Genomic DNA, 22,216 nt, shown 5'->3' on the forward strand with positions numbered 1-22,216 from the left:
TTAATTATGAATATAATTTCTTGAAAACAAACTTTTCTTTCTATAGAATTTAAAAAAAATTGACTATTCATTTAAACCAAAGTCCGTTCTTCAAACCATTTCGTATTAGTAGTTTCGTATATTATTAATTATCAATAATATTGTTATCAATGCCCTACCAACGGTGATTGCTATGCGCAATGATCAACCGCTGCGCAAAGCAATCACCAAAGGCAAAACTAAAACCCACATGCTTGCCTCGAATCTTCATAGCAAACCAAGAGCAACAAATTAGAACCGCACCGGCTACTGTCGCAGACCTGGTCAAGGGAGAGTAATATTTTGCTCTCGACAGAAACAACGCAGTGACTGATACCCGAAGTTTACTGTCGCATCAGCGAGAACTTCATGCTTCTTCGGCTGTCCTGGACCATGACAAAATGTCTTGAGATGGAATGAACTGTCGAACGAAGGGAATGACGGCAACGTTGGCTGTACAGAACTATTTGTCTAAGGGCTGTCGTGATGAAACCTATCACAAGGCTGTCATGGAAAGAGTAGCAAGACAGCCTCAATAATAATGTCGCGCGGCGGTACATTTGGGAAGCCTGGTGGTGTGATTACAATATCAGTTGATATGCATACAGCATCTGTGTGGCTTATCTCATCACCAGGATTTGCTGTTTTTTATATACAATTATATCTTCTGCGTTGATGGTACATCACAGAGCGAAAGTTTTGGGACATATGTGCGCAAGTTCGGTATCATTTGTCTGCTGGTTGTTCTTGTGTAGTACCATTCTTCCTCACACAATACTATCAATACCAGTATCATCTAGCGTTAACTGCTAGCATAGAGGTATGGAATAAAGCCTTAGCCTATTGATGAGAAATCTTCCCATTTCTCTCATTACACGATTTTACTAGGAAAACTAGTTGCTTCGAAATGGATTCGTCTGTTACATAGTGTACCAATACACTGATTCTACATTAGGGTAGTTTTTCACTACAACCGTAAAGAACATTAGTAGTGAAATTTAATACTATTAAAGATTATATCAGCGACTTATCCCAAATCGCTGTATATCTCTCTTTTACTTTGAACCGCCATAGCGAGCAGTTGGTAATCTAAGCTATTTTTTCTAAAAATTTCCATTCCGTACCATCTGAAGATTTCTTTTTAATTCAAGATGGAAACGAAATCAGTCCTGGCCTTTGGAAATTCCGGCACTACATCGCCTGCAAGTCGGAAACCCGAAAACTGCGAGTCTGACTCTCGGAGTGATCGGATCACGGCACCTGGCGATGCCAGTTCTGGAAATCCTTCAGGAAAACGTATACCTAAGTCTGCAGCCATTCCGAATGGAAATCCGAATGCGAAGAAGGCAAAAGGCAAAAGTTTCGAACGGAATCAAAACAAAGGCTCCGTAAGAAACCATCTGGGCGTACAAAACCTCATTCCGAGGAAAATAAACCCAGTTCAACAGAGCGTTTTCAGGTTCGTATGTTAAATGGATTGTTTACAACGGATCTGAAGGACAATCTGATGAGGATTTTAAATAATTTCCTCTTTACTACGCCTCCTACGTCTTTCATTCCGAGCTTCAATGGGTGCGGACTCAGGTTCGGGGTTGTCTGGTTTCATCCGGACAACGAGGACAGCTCGACCTGGCTCAGACAGAGGATCGAAATGATAAACGAACAGGCGGGCGAAAATAGGTTCGTGATAGAACCTTACTGTCTGCATCAGAACAGGATTTATTTCGTTATTCCATGGGATCCCGAGGAAAAATTGACGGAAAATGATGTTCTGAAGCGGATATATCTGCAAAACCCAGTTGTTCAGACGGTGAGATGGAAGGTTTTGAGAGCGGCTCCGGCAGTTGCAGGAAAACGACTGTTTTTCTGCAGTATTGACGATGGCTCTCTAAATCTTCTTAACAAACAGAAATTAAAACTGAACTACGGTTTTCAGAAGATTTCTGTTCGAACTATTCGGCAGGAATAATCAAGACCATGGAGTCTACACCTGTAAAGGTTAAAACAGATTATTCAGCATCCTATGGGTAGAGAATTTACTTCTGGTTATATGTTTTTCTTTGTGCAGTCCAACAGAATGTTCAGCACCCTCTAGGGGTGCAGAATTAACTTCTGTTTACATGTATTGTGTCATCATTTTCCCCTAAATTACCCAGCTCCTAAACTACCCTGCTCCTTCCTTTCAGTCTTTCCTCTTCCTTCAGGAAAATGATGGTAATACAGATCTTGCGGCAAGGCACAAATCGCCATACAACAAGGGGAACGTGCCATTCGAGCCAATCTGTTCTGATTCCTGATTCCTGATTATTGATGGGCACATTTGAAGTGGTCTCAATTTCGTGCACTGCCGCATCAGTTATAGTTAATTTATCCCGCTTCAGATAGAATACGTCGCTATATGATACCATAATTTTCTCTATATCCATGAAATTTGTTCTCTTTGAATGATGATACGTGATTCTAATACTTTATACGTTCGGTCTCGACCAGTTACTTGACCGAATCTTTTATTTTCCGTGAGAATAAGACAAATCTTTTACTATAGAAAATCTAACTCTGTAATGAGTCTATGATTGAGTTCCATCAAAGCCTGCAATGTATAAATTATCTTTATAGTTCATTTTTTCTGATCCTATTTTCGCAACAGTATCCCATCTCATTACGTTATAAAATGCTCAGTATCGAGCAAATACTTAATTTTTAACTGATTGTTTTTAACAAACTCTATTTTTAACATTTCGTGAGGCGGCATACCTTCTTGCCATTGCCCCGTATAATTTTTTGTCGTTTTTGTACACAGCCTACCCTGTGGGCTATGCTTGGTTAGATAATCCGCTTGATATTTTTCATGTATTTTGACATTGTTATCAGCCTCGTATTTTGAGACTCTGTTCTCCTGTTTCTGATGAGCTTCATATGATTCTGGTTTTGGTTCAAAGGTGAGAGGTATTTTCCATAAGCATATCCAACCTTGGTCATTGTGTATGCTAGTCACATACTTATTCATAAATGTCATTCCCAAAATACCCCCTGGAGTCAAATTCTCCACTACGTCAAACTTCGTTTGGAAAATTCTTCCTGCGATGATGAAGTTTAGTTCTACGGTACCTAATGTTTTTCTTACAGTACATGTTACCCCGGAATATTCTATGGCTTCGTTTTCATTAATTGTATATGCTCTCATGTATTCTGCATTTCGTCTTTTTATCGACTTGCCAAATGCTCCAGTGTCTACCAGCAACTAAATCTCGTTATTTGTTTCATTTGCCGATCTCAACAACATCATAAATTCGTTATCTTTCGTCTTATGTAATTTGACCCATACCCCTTCTTTGCGTTTTTTGCTGTGATTGTTCGCATCACTCTTCATTGGATTCCTATTATCGTCATTTTCATTCTCCCCGTATCGATCCCAATTTTGCATTTTACATGTTTCCTTGACTAAATTTGCATTCGGAGTTCTTGATGCTCCATATCTCATTTGATCTGGCATATTTCTGGTCCTGATATTATGATCATATCTTCGAAATATTTTTCTGTTTCTGTATGTCATGCAGTTTACCCATAGTTGTTTCGCATTGTCGTTGAAATGTTTATTATCAAAATTGTTATCTTCGATTAAGCAGCCAATTTCGATATTTAATAATAAATAGATGAACTCCGCCTCCTCTTTTAGGAATCTTATTAATTCTTGGAACTTAAGCTGCCTATGAATTTTGGTTAAATGTTTTAAGCTTTCATTCGATAATCCTGCTATAAAATGAATAGTTAATCCTCTTTCTGCGAAGGATTTCTGTACTTTTTCTTGGCCTTGATTCCCTTGCTGAGTGTCAATATATTCCATTATTCGTAGCGCTCTTTCAGCGTACTCTTCAAAAGGTTCTTCATAATGTTGTTCGAGTGTTTCGATCCTTATGAAAAGCTCTTCTACTGTGATTTTCAAACCGAATACGTCTCTGAAATACCTGAACATATCCTTTACTGTGTCGGCTCTTATTCTATTAATAAAGGTTGCCGCTTTACCTTTTAATTTCATTAGTACTACATTTAGTAGTGGTTTATGGTTTTCTTCTACCGGGATGTCTTCTGCAAAATACTCTATTTGCACAATAAATGGCTCTAATTCGTCCACTGACCCGTGGAATTCCGGGATACATTGCATTGCCTCTAGCTTTGGAAATTGGTACCTATCGTAATTTCTAGCCATCCTGACTTCGGTAACTTTTTACCTGTTTTTATATATAATCCACCTAGCAGTGAGATGATACCTTTTTTTTATCAATACGCATGTGTTTTTGCATGGATATTCTTAGGTGTTTTAGTTCTCATGACATTATTTTAATTATCGTCGTTTTAAACGGCAAATTGAGATTTTAATCACTCATTACCCTGTAATGCCGAAACTGCAAAACATATCGAATTTCAATCTTAGCGTGCGACAATCGATTGAACATTCCATGAGATGTCGAAGTAAGTTCCACTTTAGAGTTTTTCGTCATTATTTATGGTACTTCCAGAGCCGGTATTCAGGAATTAGCATAGCCCAAAATGATTCGAATGGCCATAAATTATTACGCCAAACAATTTACATGAAATTTATAAACTCATCATCTGTAATTCCAGAATCGGATAAAATTCACCAATTTTGTATGGGACCTTAAGTCCTGTACTATTTGTTTTTGAAGTTCGATTTGGCCTTTTTTGAGAAAATGATTGAGCTTTGAGAATCGATTCGATACTGGAACCGGAATTCTAAAATCGGTGTAGCCGAAATCAGTTAAATTCACCTGAGCAGTGTGTAGACATCTTTGAGAAATTGTAGTGCGAATTAAAATTTGGGGGTACATTCCGAATCCAAAAACGAATACCGCTCAAACTGAAATAAATTTATTTGGTATCCAAATCCAAACCCGATAAACCTGATTAATTTATGTGAAATGGACATTTTTAAGAGTAAGTAAGAGGTTTTATAGGATTTTAAGACCTCTCATTTGAATCATAGATGATTCTTAGATTTCATTTGAATCTTAGCTCGGGTCAGCCATCTACGAGAAAAATTAATTGCATTATTTTAATTTCGTTTTACATATCATCCTGTGGTTCCGCAATCAGAAGTCGGATCCAAACGTAATTCAGGAACCTTGTTTGGGAGTATACGAATTTTCATATGAATCTGAGTTTGTAGAAAACGGTTTAACCATCTCCGAGAAAATTGAGTGAAATTATTTGTCACACACGCATTTGCTGATCTCGACGAACTGAGTCGTATGGTATATGGAAGTCGTGTTCTTCCAGCATTTATTGCTGTAAATAGTTTAAATCAATATAATTATGGAATTACTTCCAACTCGATAATGCTGGTATCATCTGATTTACATATGCCATATTCGAAAGATTATGTTGCCAAAAATGAACCGTGCTAAAATTGGTCCGAGGCAAATTGTCATAAAAAAGGATGCTGTACACAGTCTTTTTGGTACTTAGAAACAATTATATTTAACAGTATAAAAATCGTGTTTCACGTTGCTACCAAGCATTGCTTTTTCATACAGCGCTCAAAATTCCTTCTACTGGAATAAGGCTTACACAAAAATATCGATATCTCCGTTAAAAATGGACGGATTTTAACAATCTATGGCTTGTTGGATAGGTATTACCGAGCGAAATCTAAATCTGGAAACATATTCTGTTTTCAAGGTTAAATGTGACAGATACATAATGAAAATTTTGACATAAAACTTCGTATAACTCAAAAAGTAAACATCCGATCTCAAAACCATTCAATAGCGTTCTGGGTGACGGGGAGACCTTTCATTTGCGACTAGTTTGATCAAAATCGGTTCAGCCATCTCTGAGATCTCGACCTCTTAGTTGACAACACACATACAGACACACACACATACACACACAGACATTTGCTCAGTTCGTCGAGCTGAATCGATTGGTATATGACATTCGGCCCTCCAGGCCTCGGAAAATTTTTCGAAAGTTTGAGCGAATTCTATACCTATTTTTTATATATATAAAAACGTGATTAATCCACCTAGCAGTGAGATGATACCTTTTTTTATCAATACGCATGTGTTTTTGCATGGATATTCTTAGGTGTTTTAGTTCTCATGACATTATTTTAATTATCGTCGTTTTAAACGGCAAATTGAGATTTTAATCACTCATTACCCTGTAATGCCGAAACTGCAAAACATATCGAATTTCAATCTTAGCGTGCGACAATCGATTGAACATTCCATGAGATGTCGAAGTAAGTTCCACTTTAGAGTTTTTCTTCATTATTTATGGTACTTCCAGAGCCGGTATTCAGGAATTAGCATAGCCCAAAATGATTCGAATGGCCATAAATTATTACGCCAAACAATTTACATGAAATTTATAAACTCATCATCTGTAATTCCAGAATCGGATAAAATTCATCAATTTTGTATGGGACCTTAAGTCCTGTAATATTTGGTCTTTTTTGAGTTCGATTTGGTCTTTTTTGAGAAAATGATTGAGCTTTGAGAATCGATTCGATACTGGAACCGGAATTCTAAAATCGGTGTAACCGAAATCAGTTAAATTCACCTGAGCAGTGTGTAGACATCTTTGAGAAATTGTAGTGCGAATTAAAATTTGGGGGTACATTCCGAATCCAAAAACGAATACCGCTCAAACTGAAATAAATTTATTTGGTAATCGACTATCCAAATCTGCAAACCCGATAAACCTGATTAATTTATGTGAAATGGACATTTTTATACTAATCACCCTGCATTTTCTAAACCAGAAGTCGGATCTGACTAAAAAGTAAGAGGTTTTATATGATTTTAAGACCTCTCATTTGAATCATAGATGATTCTTAGATTTCATTTGAATCTTAGATTGGTTCAGCCATCTACGAGAAAAATTAATTGCATTATTTTAATTTCGTTTCACATATCATCCTGTGGTTCCGCAATCAGAAGTCGGATCCAAACGTAATTCAGGAACCTTGTTTGGGAGTATACGACTTTTCATATGAATCTGAGTTTGTAGAAAACGGTTTAACCATCTCCGATAAAATTGAGTGAAATTATTTGTCACACACGCATTTGCTGATCTCGACTAACTGAGTCGTATGGTATATGGAAGTCATGTCCTTCCAGCATTTATTGCTGTAAATAGTTTAAATCAATATAATTATGGAATTACTTCCAACTCGATAGTGCTGGTATCATCTGGTTTACATATGCCATATTCGAAAGATTATGTTGCCAAAAATGAACCGTGCTAAAATTGGTCCGAGGCAAATTGTCATGAAAAAGGATGCTGTACACAGTCTTTTTGGTACTTAGAAACAATTATATGTAACAGTATAAAAAATCGTGTTTCATGTTGCTCCCAAGCATTGCTTTTTCATACAGCGCTCAAAATTCCTTCTACTGGAATAAGGTTTACACAAAAATATCGATATCTCCGTTAAAAATGGACGGATTTTAACAATCTATGGCTTGTTGGATAGGTATTACCGAGCGAAATCTAAGTCTGGAAACATTTTCTGTTTTCAAGGTCAAATGTGACAAATACTGTCAAAAAACTGAAAATTTTGACATAAAACTTCGTATAACTCAAAAAGTAAACATCCGATCTCAAAACCATTCAATAGCGTTCTGGGTGACGGGGAGACCTTTCATTTGCGACTAGTTTAATCAAAATCGGTTCAGCCATCTCTGAGATCTCGACCTCTTAGTTGACAACACACATACAGACACACACACATACACACACACAGACATTTGCTCAGTTCGTCGAGCTGAATCGATTGGTATATGTCATTCGGCCCTCCGGGCCTCGGAAAAATTTTCTAAAGTTTGAGCGAATTCTATACCTATTTTTTATATATATAAAAAAAGGTAAAAAGGTAAAAAAGGTAAAAAATAGGTATAGAATTCGCTCAAATTTTCGAAAAATTTTCCGAGGCCCGGAGGGCCGAATGTCATATACCAATCGATTCAGTTCGACGAACTGAGCAAATGTCTGTGTGTGTATGTGTGTTGTCAACTAAGAGGTCGAGATCTCAGAGATGGCTGGACCGATTTTGATCAAACTAGTCGCAAATGAAAGGTCTCCCCGTCACCCAAAACGCTATTGAATGGTTTTGAGATATTATGTTTACTTTTTGAGTTATACGGAGTTTTATGTCAAAATTTTCAGTTTTTTGACAGTATCTGTCACAATTGACCTTGAAAACAGAATATGTTTTTAGACTTAGATTCCGCACGGTAATAGCTATCCAACAAGCCATAGTTTGTTAAAATCCGTCCATTTTTAACGGAGATATCAATATTTTTGTGTAAACGACTTTTCCCCTTATTCCAGCAGTAGAAGTTTTGAGCACTGTATGACAAAGAAATGCTTGGGAGCAACGGAAAACACGATTTTTATACTTTGACATACAATTGTTTCTAAGTGCCCAAAAGACTGTGTACAGCATCCTTTTTCATGACAATTTGCCTTGGACCGATTTTAGCACGGTTCGTTTTTGGCAACATAATCGTTCGAATATGGCATTTATAAACCAGGTGATATCAGCATTTTCGAGTTGAAAGTAATTCCATAATTATATTGATTTAAACTACTTACAGCAATAAAAGCTGGAAGAACATAACTTCCATATACCATACGACTCAGTTCGTCGAGATCAGCAAATGCGTGTGTGACAAATAATTTCACTCAATTTTTTCGGAGATGGCTAAACCGTTTTCTACAAACTCAGATTCATATGAAAACTAGTATACTTCCAAATTTGGATCCGACTTCTGATTTCGGAACCACAGAATGACATGTGAAACGAAATTAAAATAATGCAATTCATTTTTCTTGTAGATGGCTGAACCGATCTAAGATTCAAATGAAATCTAAGAATCATCTATGATTCAAATGAGAGGTCTTAAAATCCTATAAAAATTAGTCAGATCCGATTTCTGGTTTAGGAGATACAGGGTGATTAGTATAAAAATGTCCATTTCACATAAATTAATCAGGTTTATCGGGTTTGCAAATTTGGATAGTCGATTACCAAATAAATTTATTTCAGTTTAAGCGGTATTCTTTTTTGGATTCGGAATGTACCCCCAAATTTTAATTCGCACTACAATTTCTCAAAGATGTCTACACACTCCTCAGGTGAATTTATCTGAATTCGGCTACACCGATCTTAGAGCAAATTCAGCAGCTGCAAGATTCATATGAGTGGTCTATAATGTAAATGAAACTGAAACAAACGTATCCCCAGCAATCCGTTTTGGTTTTATTTATTCGACCAGTTCTACTGTCAAATTTAAAACTGGTATACATAGCCGTTCTATTTTTTCTATATTTGAAACACAGATAAAACGCTGTTGGGGCTGCCAGTTTATTTTGTTATAATTTCTAGATTTAAATTTTAAAACTGACATAAATTATGCATCTAGAACTAGAACACTCCTGAATATGTCCTTAGAACTCCGGATCCAGTTTCGAATCGTTTCTCAAAGTTTAATCATTTTTTCAAAAAGTCCAAATCGAGCTTCAAAAACCAAAATTCAAATTAAAGGACTTAAGGTCCCATACAAAATTGGTGAATTTTATCCGATTCTGGAATTACAGATGATGAATTTTTAAAATTCATACCGATATAGAAGATGTAAATTGTTTGGCGTATTAATTTATGGCCATTCGAATCATTTTGGGTTATGCTAGTTCCTGAGTACCAGCTATGGAAGTACCATAAATAATGACGAAAAACTCTAAAGTGGAACTTACTTCGACATCTCATGGAATGTTCAATCGAATGTCACACGTTAAGATAGAAATTCGATACGATTTGCAGATTCGAAATTACAGGGTAATGAGTGATTAAAATCTCAATTTGCCGTTTGAAACGACGATAATTAAAATAATGTCATGAGAACTAAAACACCTAAGAATAACACATGCGAATTGATAAAAAAAAGGTATCATCTCACTGCTAGGTGAATTAATCACGTTTTTTACTAAGATACGTTACTACTTTTTCATATTTCCTTTGGTTGGCATATTTTTCAGTATCGCTTTTTTGCCGTCTTGTTAATTGTTGTGCTATGCTTCCGATATTATTCTCGCTGTCTGATGGGCTTCTATTATCGCAGGATATGATTTTTGATTCGTTTGATATTTTATAGGTGCTTTGTATTTAGCCCTAACTATAATGTATATTTCCGTCAGTTCATCCCATGTGTATACAAACTCTTCCGATTCTTCTTTGGGAGTTTTTCTTTAACACGCCTTGTAGCGATCTAGCATGTGTTTGTTCAAATATACCGTTTTTTTTCAGGCAACCTCCAAATCAGTTTCATTTTTTGATTCATCAATGACAATCAACTTTTGTTTATTATTAGGCCAGCCCAACTCGGTGCTCTCAAATTTGTCATGCCCGCTGTGCGCGAACCAAAGTGTCTCTGTTAATTCCGCTTTAAGGGTCGACGGCATAGGCTGCAACAACACACCGTACCATACTCGTGGTTTAACGTTATTGTTTACCGTACGCGACTCAAAGTCAATGTTGGTTTATTATTATTATCAATGTTGCTCGAATATCAAAAATGCAACGAACGCCAATGATCATCATTTGCTTCTCCTTTGTTCGATAATCGTTCTAGTATTCGGATTTGTCCGTATATTCGGGTGCGCACGAAGCCGACGCTACTTTGTTACTCGCACGAATATCTATTGCTTGCAGTTGTTATTCACATTGGACATACCCCCGAATGACTTAACGCGAATATGGAACGAATATTCATACAGCGATCATCGTCAAAACTTATTCGCGATGATCGTTGATGCTGTCTTTGAAGCAAGCAAATTAAGACGTTTCCCTCTGCATTATTGCCATAGTCTTATGTGTATGTGATGAACCATATCCCAGCACTCTCCCATTGCTGCTACCCAACGAGATATGATGAATTTATTAGATGGAGAATGCTTCGCTAAGAATGGAATCCAACGATCACCGCAGTGACGCTATTCGAACCAATTCGAAGAGTAAAGTAAATGAACGAATGTATAAAACGAGCATGCACGATTTATACCTGCAGCGAAGAATGTATTATTCGTTATTCGCTCGTCTCGTAAGCAGTAGAATCATATTCACGGCGAAGATCGATGAATGAATTAGTTACACGAAGAATATTTGCAACATTGATTATTATTATTGTCATATACCGCTTCTTTCCTCCCGTAGTCTATTCTTATTTTGTTGCCAGACTTCTAGCCGCAAATATGACCGCAATTGTTTTGGTGTGATGCCTAGCTGGCCTTCATGCCAGCATGGCCACTTTTGTAAATATCATTGCGGATTTTTTCTTAACACATGTGCCCCTAGTACATGTTCTCCATATTGACCGTGGTCAAAACGTAAACAAATCAAATGCAAACGTAATCTCTACGTCTGCTGTTTTCAATGAAACTTGAAACTTGATCGATACTTGATATACCTGCTCCGATCTACTACCGTATGGACAAAAGAAACAACACAATGACGGAATCAATTTCATTCCGTTATCAAGCCACTTTGTCTCGTTATTGAATGTTACAAAAAAGAAAAAGTTGCGCAGACTCACCATACTAATTCTGTTCCGAAAAACATCCTTCCAATTCGAAATCCTCGCCCTTACTTCTGGCGTTTCCTTTGCCGCTTCTTTTCTAGCGGCGAGCACCGCTGTCACCAGATGAATAGACTATTTTTGTTTTCTTTTTCATAGTCAGGAAATAATAGATTTTTGTCGTGAATACGACTTACTTTACTATGGGGTGCCTTTTCAAAATTTACCCTCTGAGAGAGTGATAAGTTTATGATCGTGAATATCTCTTGTTGTATCTAACGAATCAACATAATTTTTGCTACATGCCATCGGGAATATGATCACAATTTTATGATAAAATTTTCAGTTGTGTGACATAATCTCAAACAATTCAAAATTAAACTTTTCTGAAATGTTTGGTATAAACGAGTATCAAAGAGGATAATTCATAAGGCGCGTTTGCTTTTCTCGTATTTTTAGAGCTCATAGCTCAGTGATCTGTGAAGGGATTTATATAATCTAACTACCAATAGAATCGAAATTTTTCAAGTTAAACGTGTATAGCAAAAGTATTGAAGTATTTCAATAGTACACTATTGAAAAACCTGTTTCATTTGACCCATGTCAACACCAGCCAATCAGAATGCGTTCTGAGGAAGAGAACAAAATATCTGCTGCTGTACAACAAATGTTGAATGAAAAATGTTCCGAAAAGTGGTGAATATCGTAGTGAGTTCCTCAATTTGGTACTTCTGAATACTAGAACCGAATCCCTACAGCATATTGATAGTTGATTTCAATAAATTATGCAAATCCGAAATTAAATAATCAACATTAAAATTCTGAATGCGACTATTTTTATAGCCGTTAGGACGACCGCCCATTAGTGAAAAAGCTACAAACGAAATCAGGTAGAAACAAGCCTCTCAACAAAACTTGAATCAGTTTGGATTCTATCGCCACTGCGAGCAGATGTGCTTTGTGTCGTCTGCACAACTAGTTTCGTTTTCGACAATAGCGATTACGTCATAGCTGCCAGTCATTAGCATTGGTGAAAAAACAACGGTGGAGAGCATTACACAAAATCAGCCGTTCTAATGGCTCTAAAAGTTTTCGAAAGAACTATTAGGATTTGTTGTTCGCAAATCGAAAGGAAATATTCTCAGTTTAGTTCAAATCTAGAGCAGTTTGGTTAGATCTTTGCACGTTTCGCGGTGTGAAATTCACAGTAATCGAAATCAAGTGAAGCCTTCTTTGTTTTTGCGAAAAATGTTCCAGAGTTTAGTGTCGTAGATAATTACGCAATTTGACCCTTATGAATGCTAGAAACGAATCCCTACAGAATAGTCAGGAAATAATAGATTTTTGTCGTGAATACTCGTGAAATAATCGACATTAAAATTCTGTATGCGACTATTTTTATAGCCGTTAAGACCGCCCATTAGTAAAAAAGCTACAAACGAAATCCTCTCAACAAAAAGTGGAGCCTTCTTTGTTTTTGCGAAAAATGTGCAAAGGAGAATGCTTGCATAATTCAGACAATTGATCAACTAATTGATATTCGGAAGTGTTAAGGAACATGTCAGTTGTTTTCGTGTTCACGATATCTAATGTAATGTCTCTGACATTACCCACCCGCCTTTTTTCTGTTCTTCTTTAAACTTTTATTTACTTCTGTTTCTTCATAATTAACAGCACGGTTCTATTTTCATGCCCATGGGCAGCAAACCCTTCAAAATAAATCGTTATTATTCGTTATCTTTTTTCGGTAACACTAAAGTGGATCTACGCTTCTAGTGCTGTATGTTTTGTTCATGGAACTAGCTATACCCTTCAGTGCATGGTTCTCCTTCCACTTGCAACCATCAGGCTATGTGCTGACAAATCTGTTTTTTTTTGCCTTTCTATCGGCCACATTTAGCGGATTTTTTTCTTATCACTATTCAACACTGTTTCAGACTTCTCTGTCAGCCACATTTAGCAAATTCTCTGCTTTTTGCCACGATATCGTACGCGGAATGACACTACTTAAAAAATGACTATTAACACGAGAACGATCTTTTTCCTTTTAATGTTCACTGCACAATGACTAAGATTTTCATCTCGTCCTCAAAAATTTCACTGACTACGCTCTAAACTACGGAAACCGCAAATTGCGACTTTTCTGAAAAACTGATTGCACTTGAACTCAAGTGAACTGACTGTCCGACTAACTGACTAACTTGTCTACGGGCCGACGCCCAAGACTAACGAGCGCGCGAACACTCTGAGACTGACTAACTCCTAACTCTTCCAAACTATGGGTTTTTAAGCTCCTAACATTTACTTTCGGGTAAAGCCCGAAGATTTTAGTACAAGCTGAGCTTATGATTTTAAGTAGAAAGTTCATCCGACTTTCTCCCGAAGTTCTACCGAAAGCCGAGACCACTGTCACTATGCCAGTGGCAGTGACTAGTGTCCGTGAAAAAAAATAACTTTGTTTCTACAAAATTGCTGTGCTGACTAATGCCCGGAACTGACTATAGTTTTATAACAAAGTTTCTTAAACATCGTTGCGATGACTAATGCTCGAAAATGTGCATGCTTCCATAACAAAGTTTATACATGAAGGTTGCCGCTACGCTGATATAAGAGTTTCCTTCACAACTTCCTATTTTTTCTACAATACTAGCAAATTCAAAAGAACATTTGCCAAGGGTGCTGCAATAGGACTATTAATATATTCCTTAAGAACTATACGAATAATCCCTACTATATTATTCGCAGAGTCAGTTTCAAAGAAGATTGATTGCGTCATCCTGCTGCTAGTCGTTTGCATTTGAGCAAAATACAACGATAAGTGGATAACTATGGGGAACATCATGCAAAATCAGCCCTTTTGATGGCTCCAAATGTTATCTAAACAATTATAAAGATTGCTTCTTTGCATATCGGAGATTAAAACCATCAGTGTAGTGCAAATCTAGGATAACTTGATAAGCTTTGTGCAAATTTTACAGCGCAAAATTCGCAAGAGTGTTTCATATCATAGAGAATTACACAATTTAGCTCTTCTAAATGCCAAAAATTAATCCCGCACAGAATTTTTTGACTCTCATTTGTTTCGCCTATATTAATTGTGTGGTAGAAAATATTTGTCTCCAAAAGGTCAATCTTTAGTAGAAATGCAGCAGTAAAAGTTGCGAAATTCACACAATCAGCTAATTCGAACGACTACCTTTTTTATTTGTATTCACGTCCTCCAGCTATGTCCGTGACATTAATCATCCACCTTTTTTATTCTGAAACTTATTTGAAAATCGATATCCAGTATGCATTTTGTTCAAATATAGGATACACAAAAAAAAGTTTACGTTAGTTCGTTTAAACTTCGTTGAAAGGGTTACGTCAACTAAATTCATCTAAAAACAAAGATTCCATACATGGAAGTTTAATCGTAATTAATATACAATTAGAATCTTGTACACGAAATACATTCTATACCTTAGTAATATTTACTTTAAATTTTGAGTAATCATTTTCATTAATATTTCAGCAAGCTTCGAGTATAATTTCAATTAATTTCTTCCGACTGTTTCGTGTCATGCGACTCGTCAAGCTATTAGCTCGAGGCGAAGGTATTAGAACTCTGTTGTGGACCTTCATTAAATCGTTTCAAGCACTCCCGTATGTAGCTTTGCTGATTGTTATGTTGTTTTTCATCTACGCGGTTATCGGAATGCAGGTAAATCTTCAAATAAAAAACTATAACAAAAATTATTATAATTTTAGGTTATCTTCCTTATCAAATAAAGTGAAAGTTATTCTAAAAAGGGTCTTAACCATGTTCAAAAGAAAGGTTTTTTTAAAAAAAAAGTTGTGTATTACAAAGATCAGCCTCAAAATTAAATACTGCAAGGATTCGCCTCATGGAGATGATCGAGAATTTGATTTGTAACTAAACAACCAAAAATTTAAATAAGTTTCATGAAACAGTTCAGTCAGTCGTCATTATATTTCATCATTGATGTGCGAATGCCACATTCAATCAATCATTTATTCACCACACAAAGCTTTCAATTTTCGTTTGAAAATTCGGAGAACATCGAACACGCGAACCAAGAACCAACCACACTCGTTCCCCAGAAATTCATTACTTAAAATTAAAGTGAATACGATTAGAACAGATACGCTTACTTCACACTTACTACTGATTATGGTATTATAAGTTTTTTGAATGTACAAATTTTTGTGTTAATTTTCATTTTAACACTTGTTCGTATAGAAGAATAGAAGTTCAGCATCCACTGATTGTTATAACCGTTCACCGTTCTCGCTTCGGTCGACAGATAGAGCTTCACGATCTTCGGCAAACTTGTTGTAGATACTTAGAATTCAGTGTAGTTTGACAGACAATTAGTTGAGAACTGCGACACCAGAGAGCATGAAAGAATTCATATGTTAACAATAGAAAAAACAGTTAGAATATGAAATACCGCGAGCTTTTTAGCATCTGGAATCTTCAAACAACTTTTGTAAGACTCAAAGTTAATGAAGTTAAAAGTATATTTTGAAATCACTTCATCAGATGGAAAAAGTGTGCTTGTTATGGTACAACTTTCAATATCAAAATTAGGCTCTAGCGCGATAACTAAAAGATTTAGAGCGACTTTGTCTTCTACAAAAATATTCGGAATCTACATTATGGAAATCATATTAGTTAAAAACTCACCCACCCAGTGGCACTAGTGGGATCACAATTTTTCCAAAGAAAATTGATTCTATTATATCTTTACAATTTGGTGAAATAGAATGTTCGTGTTTTCGGAAAGAATGTTCCGGAGTTCAAAACAGATCAAATAGTGTAAACAGTAGTTAAAATTTCTCTCATTGGTAACCCTAGTGTGCAATTCAGGATTGGAAATTACTGCAGCTCAAGATCATGTTGACTTAATAAAATGATTTCTTCGAGAGAGTGTTTTAGGCTTTCAATAATCATTAAATAAATGAGTTTTTAATATATCTACAAGGTGGTCTTCTGTAACTAAAAATCAGAATTATTTACGAGAGTGATGTTATCAATCAGTTTTTTAATAAGTTGATGAAAGATAGACAAACTGAAAACTGTTTTACTAGAAGGCGCTAGTAAGCTACTGGAGTATTAGGATGAATATCGACATCTGAAATCTGAGGTTTTGACTATTTACATAGTTAGATATAATGTCAAGTACATAAATCGTGACATTTATTGCTCATTTTATTTAATTTAATAAAATTTTTATTTTCATTGAACTGGGAAAAGCCCAGTGAAGCGAAAATTTCATAGTCTCGCTCATCATCAGTCAACAAATCTCTTCATCTTTCATGTCTACGAATTACGATAGCTATAACTGATTGCGATAGCTCCTATACCTGAGTCTTAAAACTTAAGAACTAGAAAGGCTGTTTGAAAATAATTGGGAACAATGGAAAAATAGACGAAATACAATAAAAAACCATTAAAAGATAATGCTGATTGAATGTTCAGGAAAGGATGAGATTGAATAAAACGAGAGTGAATGTTTAAATTCAGTTTTTTTAACAAGTCAAGATATCCAGCTCGAGATTGTAACAAATTCGGTTACGGCCTAAAAGACATTTGGGTGAACGGATAAAAATTAAAAATCGATCAATTTATAACGCTTCTGATGGCTAGGGGATCCCTGGCTTCTGTAGGGATCCCTCCAAAAGATACTACAAAGAAAGAGCCGGAGAAGTTTATTCTGAACGACTTCGACGTTGGATGTCGAGTTAACAATATGGAGCCCAAACGACAAGACCATTTTCAAAAATTGCGCGATTCTGCTAACAACATATACCTCCTAAATTACACACACCTAGAAAATTTCGCAAAATTCGTGAATTTTTACCGAATTTTCAACAGCTGAACGTTCGGTAATCAGTTCGGATTTTTTTAATAGAAACGAATGAAGAAATTTCGAACCAGTCATGACTACCGTAGTGCACCGTGCGCTATACATCCACGAAAAATTATAAAACGTGTCTAAAAAAATGTAACTTAATTTCCTGGTTGACAGGAATTATGAGCGCCTTTCGGAGAATTGCATAACCCGCCAAGTCCACTAGAAATTACTCACGAACGAAATGTATTGGCAGCGAGTGGACATAATGATATGAAATTATATTTTTGCTATAAGTAAACAAAAAGCTTTGAGTAGTTCTAATGTTTCAAAAACTTGGGCACTTGTACCTCATTCCATTCGACGTACCCTTTAAGATTTTTTCTATCCGTTTGGTTAATAAAAAGACACTTACTGAGAGTTTTTATAACTGTTTGATAGTTAGTTTTCACGGCAATCAGTATTTACAGAAGTTCGGTTATTGGAAGATAATTTTACCATACGGGCGATATGGTTTTTACAGTTCTCGGCGACTATTAAGATTTGCCGTATTAATTGTATATCTAATCACAGATTTTGTAATGAAAACTTGCGTCAAACTTCAAAGACCGGTAAAAACTTGTATAATTGTTGTAAAATGAAATTCATGTACCGAAATATCGGTTATTTCTATTGATTACCGGAAGTATTCGTCAAAAACAACTACCGCCTAACGGAATCAAATCTTAATGTGCAATCTACGTTGTATTGGGCACTAGGGCATATGCTATGCGCAGAGGACAAATTTTATAATTTTCCGAACAACTTTGGTGGAAACGAAACGAGTGTTCTGATAGATACATTACGATACCCAAACTTCATCTGGTAGAATGATTACTTTTAAATACATTAATGTTTTGCGCATAATTTATGTTTTGTATGTATGTATGTATGTATGTATGTTTGAAGCCGAATTTGATAATCAGATAGCTTTCATATAATTGCTGTTAAAAAGGCCAAAATGGGTTTTAAGGGCCCGGCGCCTTCCAGAACATCCGGCCATATAATAAAGAATTTCGCTGTACCAGCTCAAAACCCGCCTGACGGTTTGTTTGTTAGAAGGGTGCATCTTACTCATTTCAGACCTTCAGGGAAAAACACAAAGCTTCCCCCACGTGGCTCAGGTTGGCAATCCACTCCATCATCCAGTCATTCACTTGTAGATACCCTGATGCACTCCCTGCCCCTCCCCGTTGTCGATATACTTGAGCATAATATAATATAATATAATATAATATAATATAATATAATATAATATAATATAATATAATATAATATAATATAATATTATATAATATAATATTATATAATATAATACAGTACAATATAATATATCACATCCTAATGCTATACAAAAGAATATAATATGATATAATTCATTAAACATAACACAATATATCATAATATAATATAACATAATTTAATGCAATACAGTAGTATACTGTACAAACTTTTTTAAAAAGCTGTATGAAGCATACAAGTGAAAATCCGTTGAAATTCACCGTTGCACACGACTTTGCACGTATGAATCTGTTGGATATCTGTTCTCTGTGATATAGTATAATATAACACAGTATAATATAATATAATAACGCACATTATAATATAACATTACACAATATATTCAATATACTATAACATAATACAATATAACACAATACATATACTTGTAATATAATATAATACAATATAATATGATATAATGCAATGCAGTATAATACCATACAACATAATATAACATAACAGAAGATACTATATGAAATAATATGCTATGATACAATGTATAACAGTTAATGTCGCAGTGTAAGTTATGCTCTTCTTTCGTCGCGGTACTGCAGGAAATATAATATTTTTTTGTTAATCATAATAATAATTATAACAATAGTAATAACAACAATAATATTAATAATAATAATAGTAATAACTACAATATATAATACAATGTAATATAATTCAATTCAATATATAATAAATAATTCAAAAAACAACAGAACCACATTTGGCAACATACTACCATAAATATTGCACTTTAGGATTAGCTTCAAACTACAAGCCATTTCGCACCCTCTCATTCTGCTACTAACGCAGAAGGCGATAGCACCCAGTCGACGCCGTTCTATTGACCAAATGTCATCATAGACGCTCGGGGAGGTATGATATAGGAACTTGTAAGGACTTAGTTATCTCACTATTTGACGACCTTTTGCGCATAATTTATGTTTTGCACAGGAACTGGTTCAGGACCACCACCTTTCCAAATAATCAAAATCGTAATCCAACTTTAGTGTTAAATGGAATATAATATTTCTCATGCTTTTTTCAATGCGGTTCTCAAATAATTTTAATTGAAATATCACTTTTAGTCTCCACAAACACAACAAACTCTTCGAAGACAGTACGGCAGAGATGCCAGGTAAAAATTTCAAATATCTGCATACAGGGCTTCAAAAGTCTGTAAATGTGAAAGAAAAATTTGCAGTCAGCAAGCATGTCTTGCTGGCAAAAATTTCTCTATTAAGTATGACACGCAAAGCTGACTTGGCGAGCAAAAAAAAAGGTCGCGCCAATTTCAAAAGTCTGTAAATTTGGACGAAAGTCTGCGAAAAACTCGATTTTCAACAGTCTTCACAACAAAAAATGTCTGCAGCACTGTACCCGAAATCTGCAGATTTACAGACAAATCTGCAGATCTGGCATCTCTGCAGTACGGTTCTATGGGTGAATCAGTTTACCCCAATCAGTTGAAATCCCATATGCTGTGGGTCTCGTATATCGCGGTTTTCCGGCAATAACGAATCCGGTAACAACGAAAACCGGCAAAACCAAATCCGCGTTTTACGAGACCCCACTGTAATAGAAATTATATGGACAATTCATTATAATAATGATGGTTCAGGAAATGGTTACTGGAATAAATTGCCGAAATCATGTGTCAATTTTACTGGATAGGTTTACTTTTTTTTGTTTTCAATTATAGAGGCTTTAACCTTGAGGTCAGTCGCCTCTTCGGACCAGAAATGTTTTCTGACTCTACGCGCGGGGTTGGGAATCGAACCCAGGTGGGCTGCGTGAAAGGCATCGACTAACCCATCACGCTATACCCGTCTCCCGGATAGGTTTACTGATTTTCCAAAGAACTAACTTGTGCAGCGCCCTCACAAAAGTTTTTAATTGAACTTGCAGCATTGCAAGAATAGCAACCCAGTCGTGAAGGAAAACTCGTCACCTTTCAAGCAAGCCTTCACGTCAGCATAACCACGAGGAAGTCAGACGAACTCTCGCTTTAAAATCGCAAGCTCAACTTGACTAAAAATCTTCGGCCTTCACCCGAAAGTAAAAATTAGGAGTTTAAAAATACGTAGCTGAGAGGAGTTCGTGGCCAGTCAGTTATCAGATAGTGGTTAGAAACAGAGGTTTTTAGTGCGCCCGAATCAAGTGACAATTATAATTGTAAAGTAAGAAACAGAGGTTTTTAGCGTGCTCGAATCAAGGGACAATTGAAATTGTAAAGCTAGAATCAGAGGTTTTTGGTGAGCTTGGATCAAGTGACAACGGTTTTGCGAATGGTTGAATAAAAGATAAGCTTGAATCCCGAACCCCTGTAGTTTAGTGCATAGCAGAAGCACTTCCTATATACGAAAAGTGTCACAAGAAAAAGAAATTAACGCACGGTGGTGATAAGTAAAAATATATTTGCCTCATCCTTGTTTACGTCCGTATTGACCATACGACGAACGGGTACTTTCGAACGAATACTCGAATGAATTCGAACGCGACTCGTTTGCCACAAAATATTCAAATATCAATAAACTTCTTCGAATAAATGCTAGGCCTTGATGAAATCAGTTTAATTCTTGTGATTAACCATATACGAAACACTATAATGTATGCCAGTTTAGATTCAAACAATACGTGTATTCGAACATCATTCGTACAAACGAAAAGTCCCATTCTCGTTTACGGACGAATAGACGAAATGATTTTACTAATGTAATAAATATGTACACAATCGAAAACATGAGAAAAATGCAAGAAAAATGCAACCCATACAAATTTTTCGCAGATATTACTGATCGAACTGCTATTTAAATGCTTTTTTTACTTTCCAGGAAGTTCAATTTGAAAATTTCATTTACCAGCTTCAATAAAATTGGCCCTGAGTACTATATTTATTGATTATGTAGCATTCATAGCTATATTTATTTATTATGTAGCATTCAAGTGAAAACAAATATGGCTTGTTCGCATTCGTTCGAAAGTATGTGTTCGTCGTATAGTCGATACAGACATAAGCAAGTATGATGATACAAAATCAGCGAAAAAAACAAGTAAGATAACAAATGGTATCAAAGATTTTTAATTACAACACAAATCTGTACCAGAACTGATAGTTTAAAGTTGGATGGGCGTTGTTTTTATGCATGTAAGATGTTTAAAAGTGTGATCTATTCGAACGTAAACGGGAGTACGAATTTGAAATACTTTCGAACGTATCGCATACGGCCGTAAACAAGAATGAGGGTGTATATGTTCCTATATACGAAAAGTGTTGCAAGAAAAAAAAAATAATAATACACGGTGACGGTAATTAATAATACAGATGTGAAGTGTGAGACCAAGCCTTCATCTTTTCTGACTATAAAAGAAACGCCTCTCCAATCCTCCTCCCGCACGCCGCTCGGACTGAACGGCTACAAGTGGTGA

General features: G+C 35.8%; 1 protein-coding gene across 7 annotated transcripts in view; it reads left to right on the plus strand.

Moving 5' to 3' along the window:
• Nucleotides 1-22,216, plus strand: part of LOC131438683 (muscle calcium channel subunit alpha-1) — a 1,458,253-nt gene that overhangs the window by 1,018,273 nt on the left and 417,764 nt on the right. For all 7 annotated transcript variants that reach the window (XR_009230968.1, XM_058608861.1, XM_058608862.1 and 4 more), the window contains one exon: nt 15,130-15,318. Coding sequence is in view for 6 of the 7 variants with exons in the window: in XM_058608861.1 (XP_058464844.1) it covers nt 15,130-15,318 (189 nt within the window). In the remaining variant the exon portion in view is untranslated. The remainder of the gene's footprint in view (nt 1-15,129; nt 15,319-22,216) is intronic.

This window comes from Malaya genurostris, chromosome 3, assembly GCF_030247185.1.
Source record: "Malaya genurostris strain Urasoe2022 chromosome 3, Malgen_1.1, whole genome shotgun sequence".
In the NCBI taxonomy this organism is placed as follows: Eukaryota; Metazoa; Arthropoda; class Insecta; order Diptera; family Culicidae; genus Malaya; species Malaya genurostris.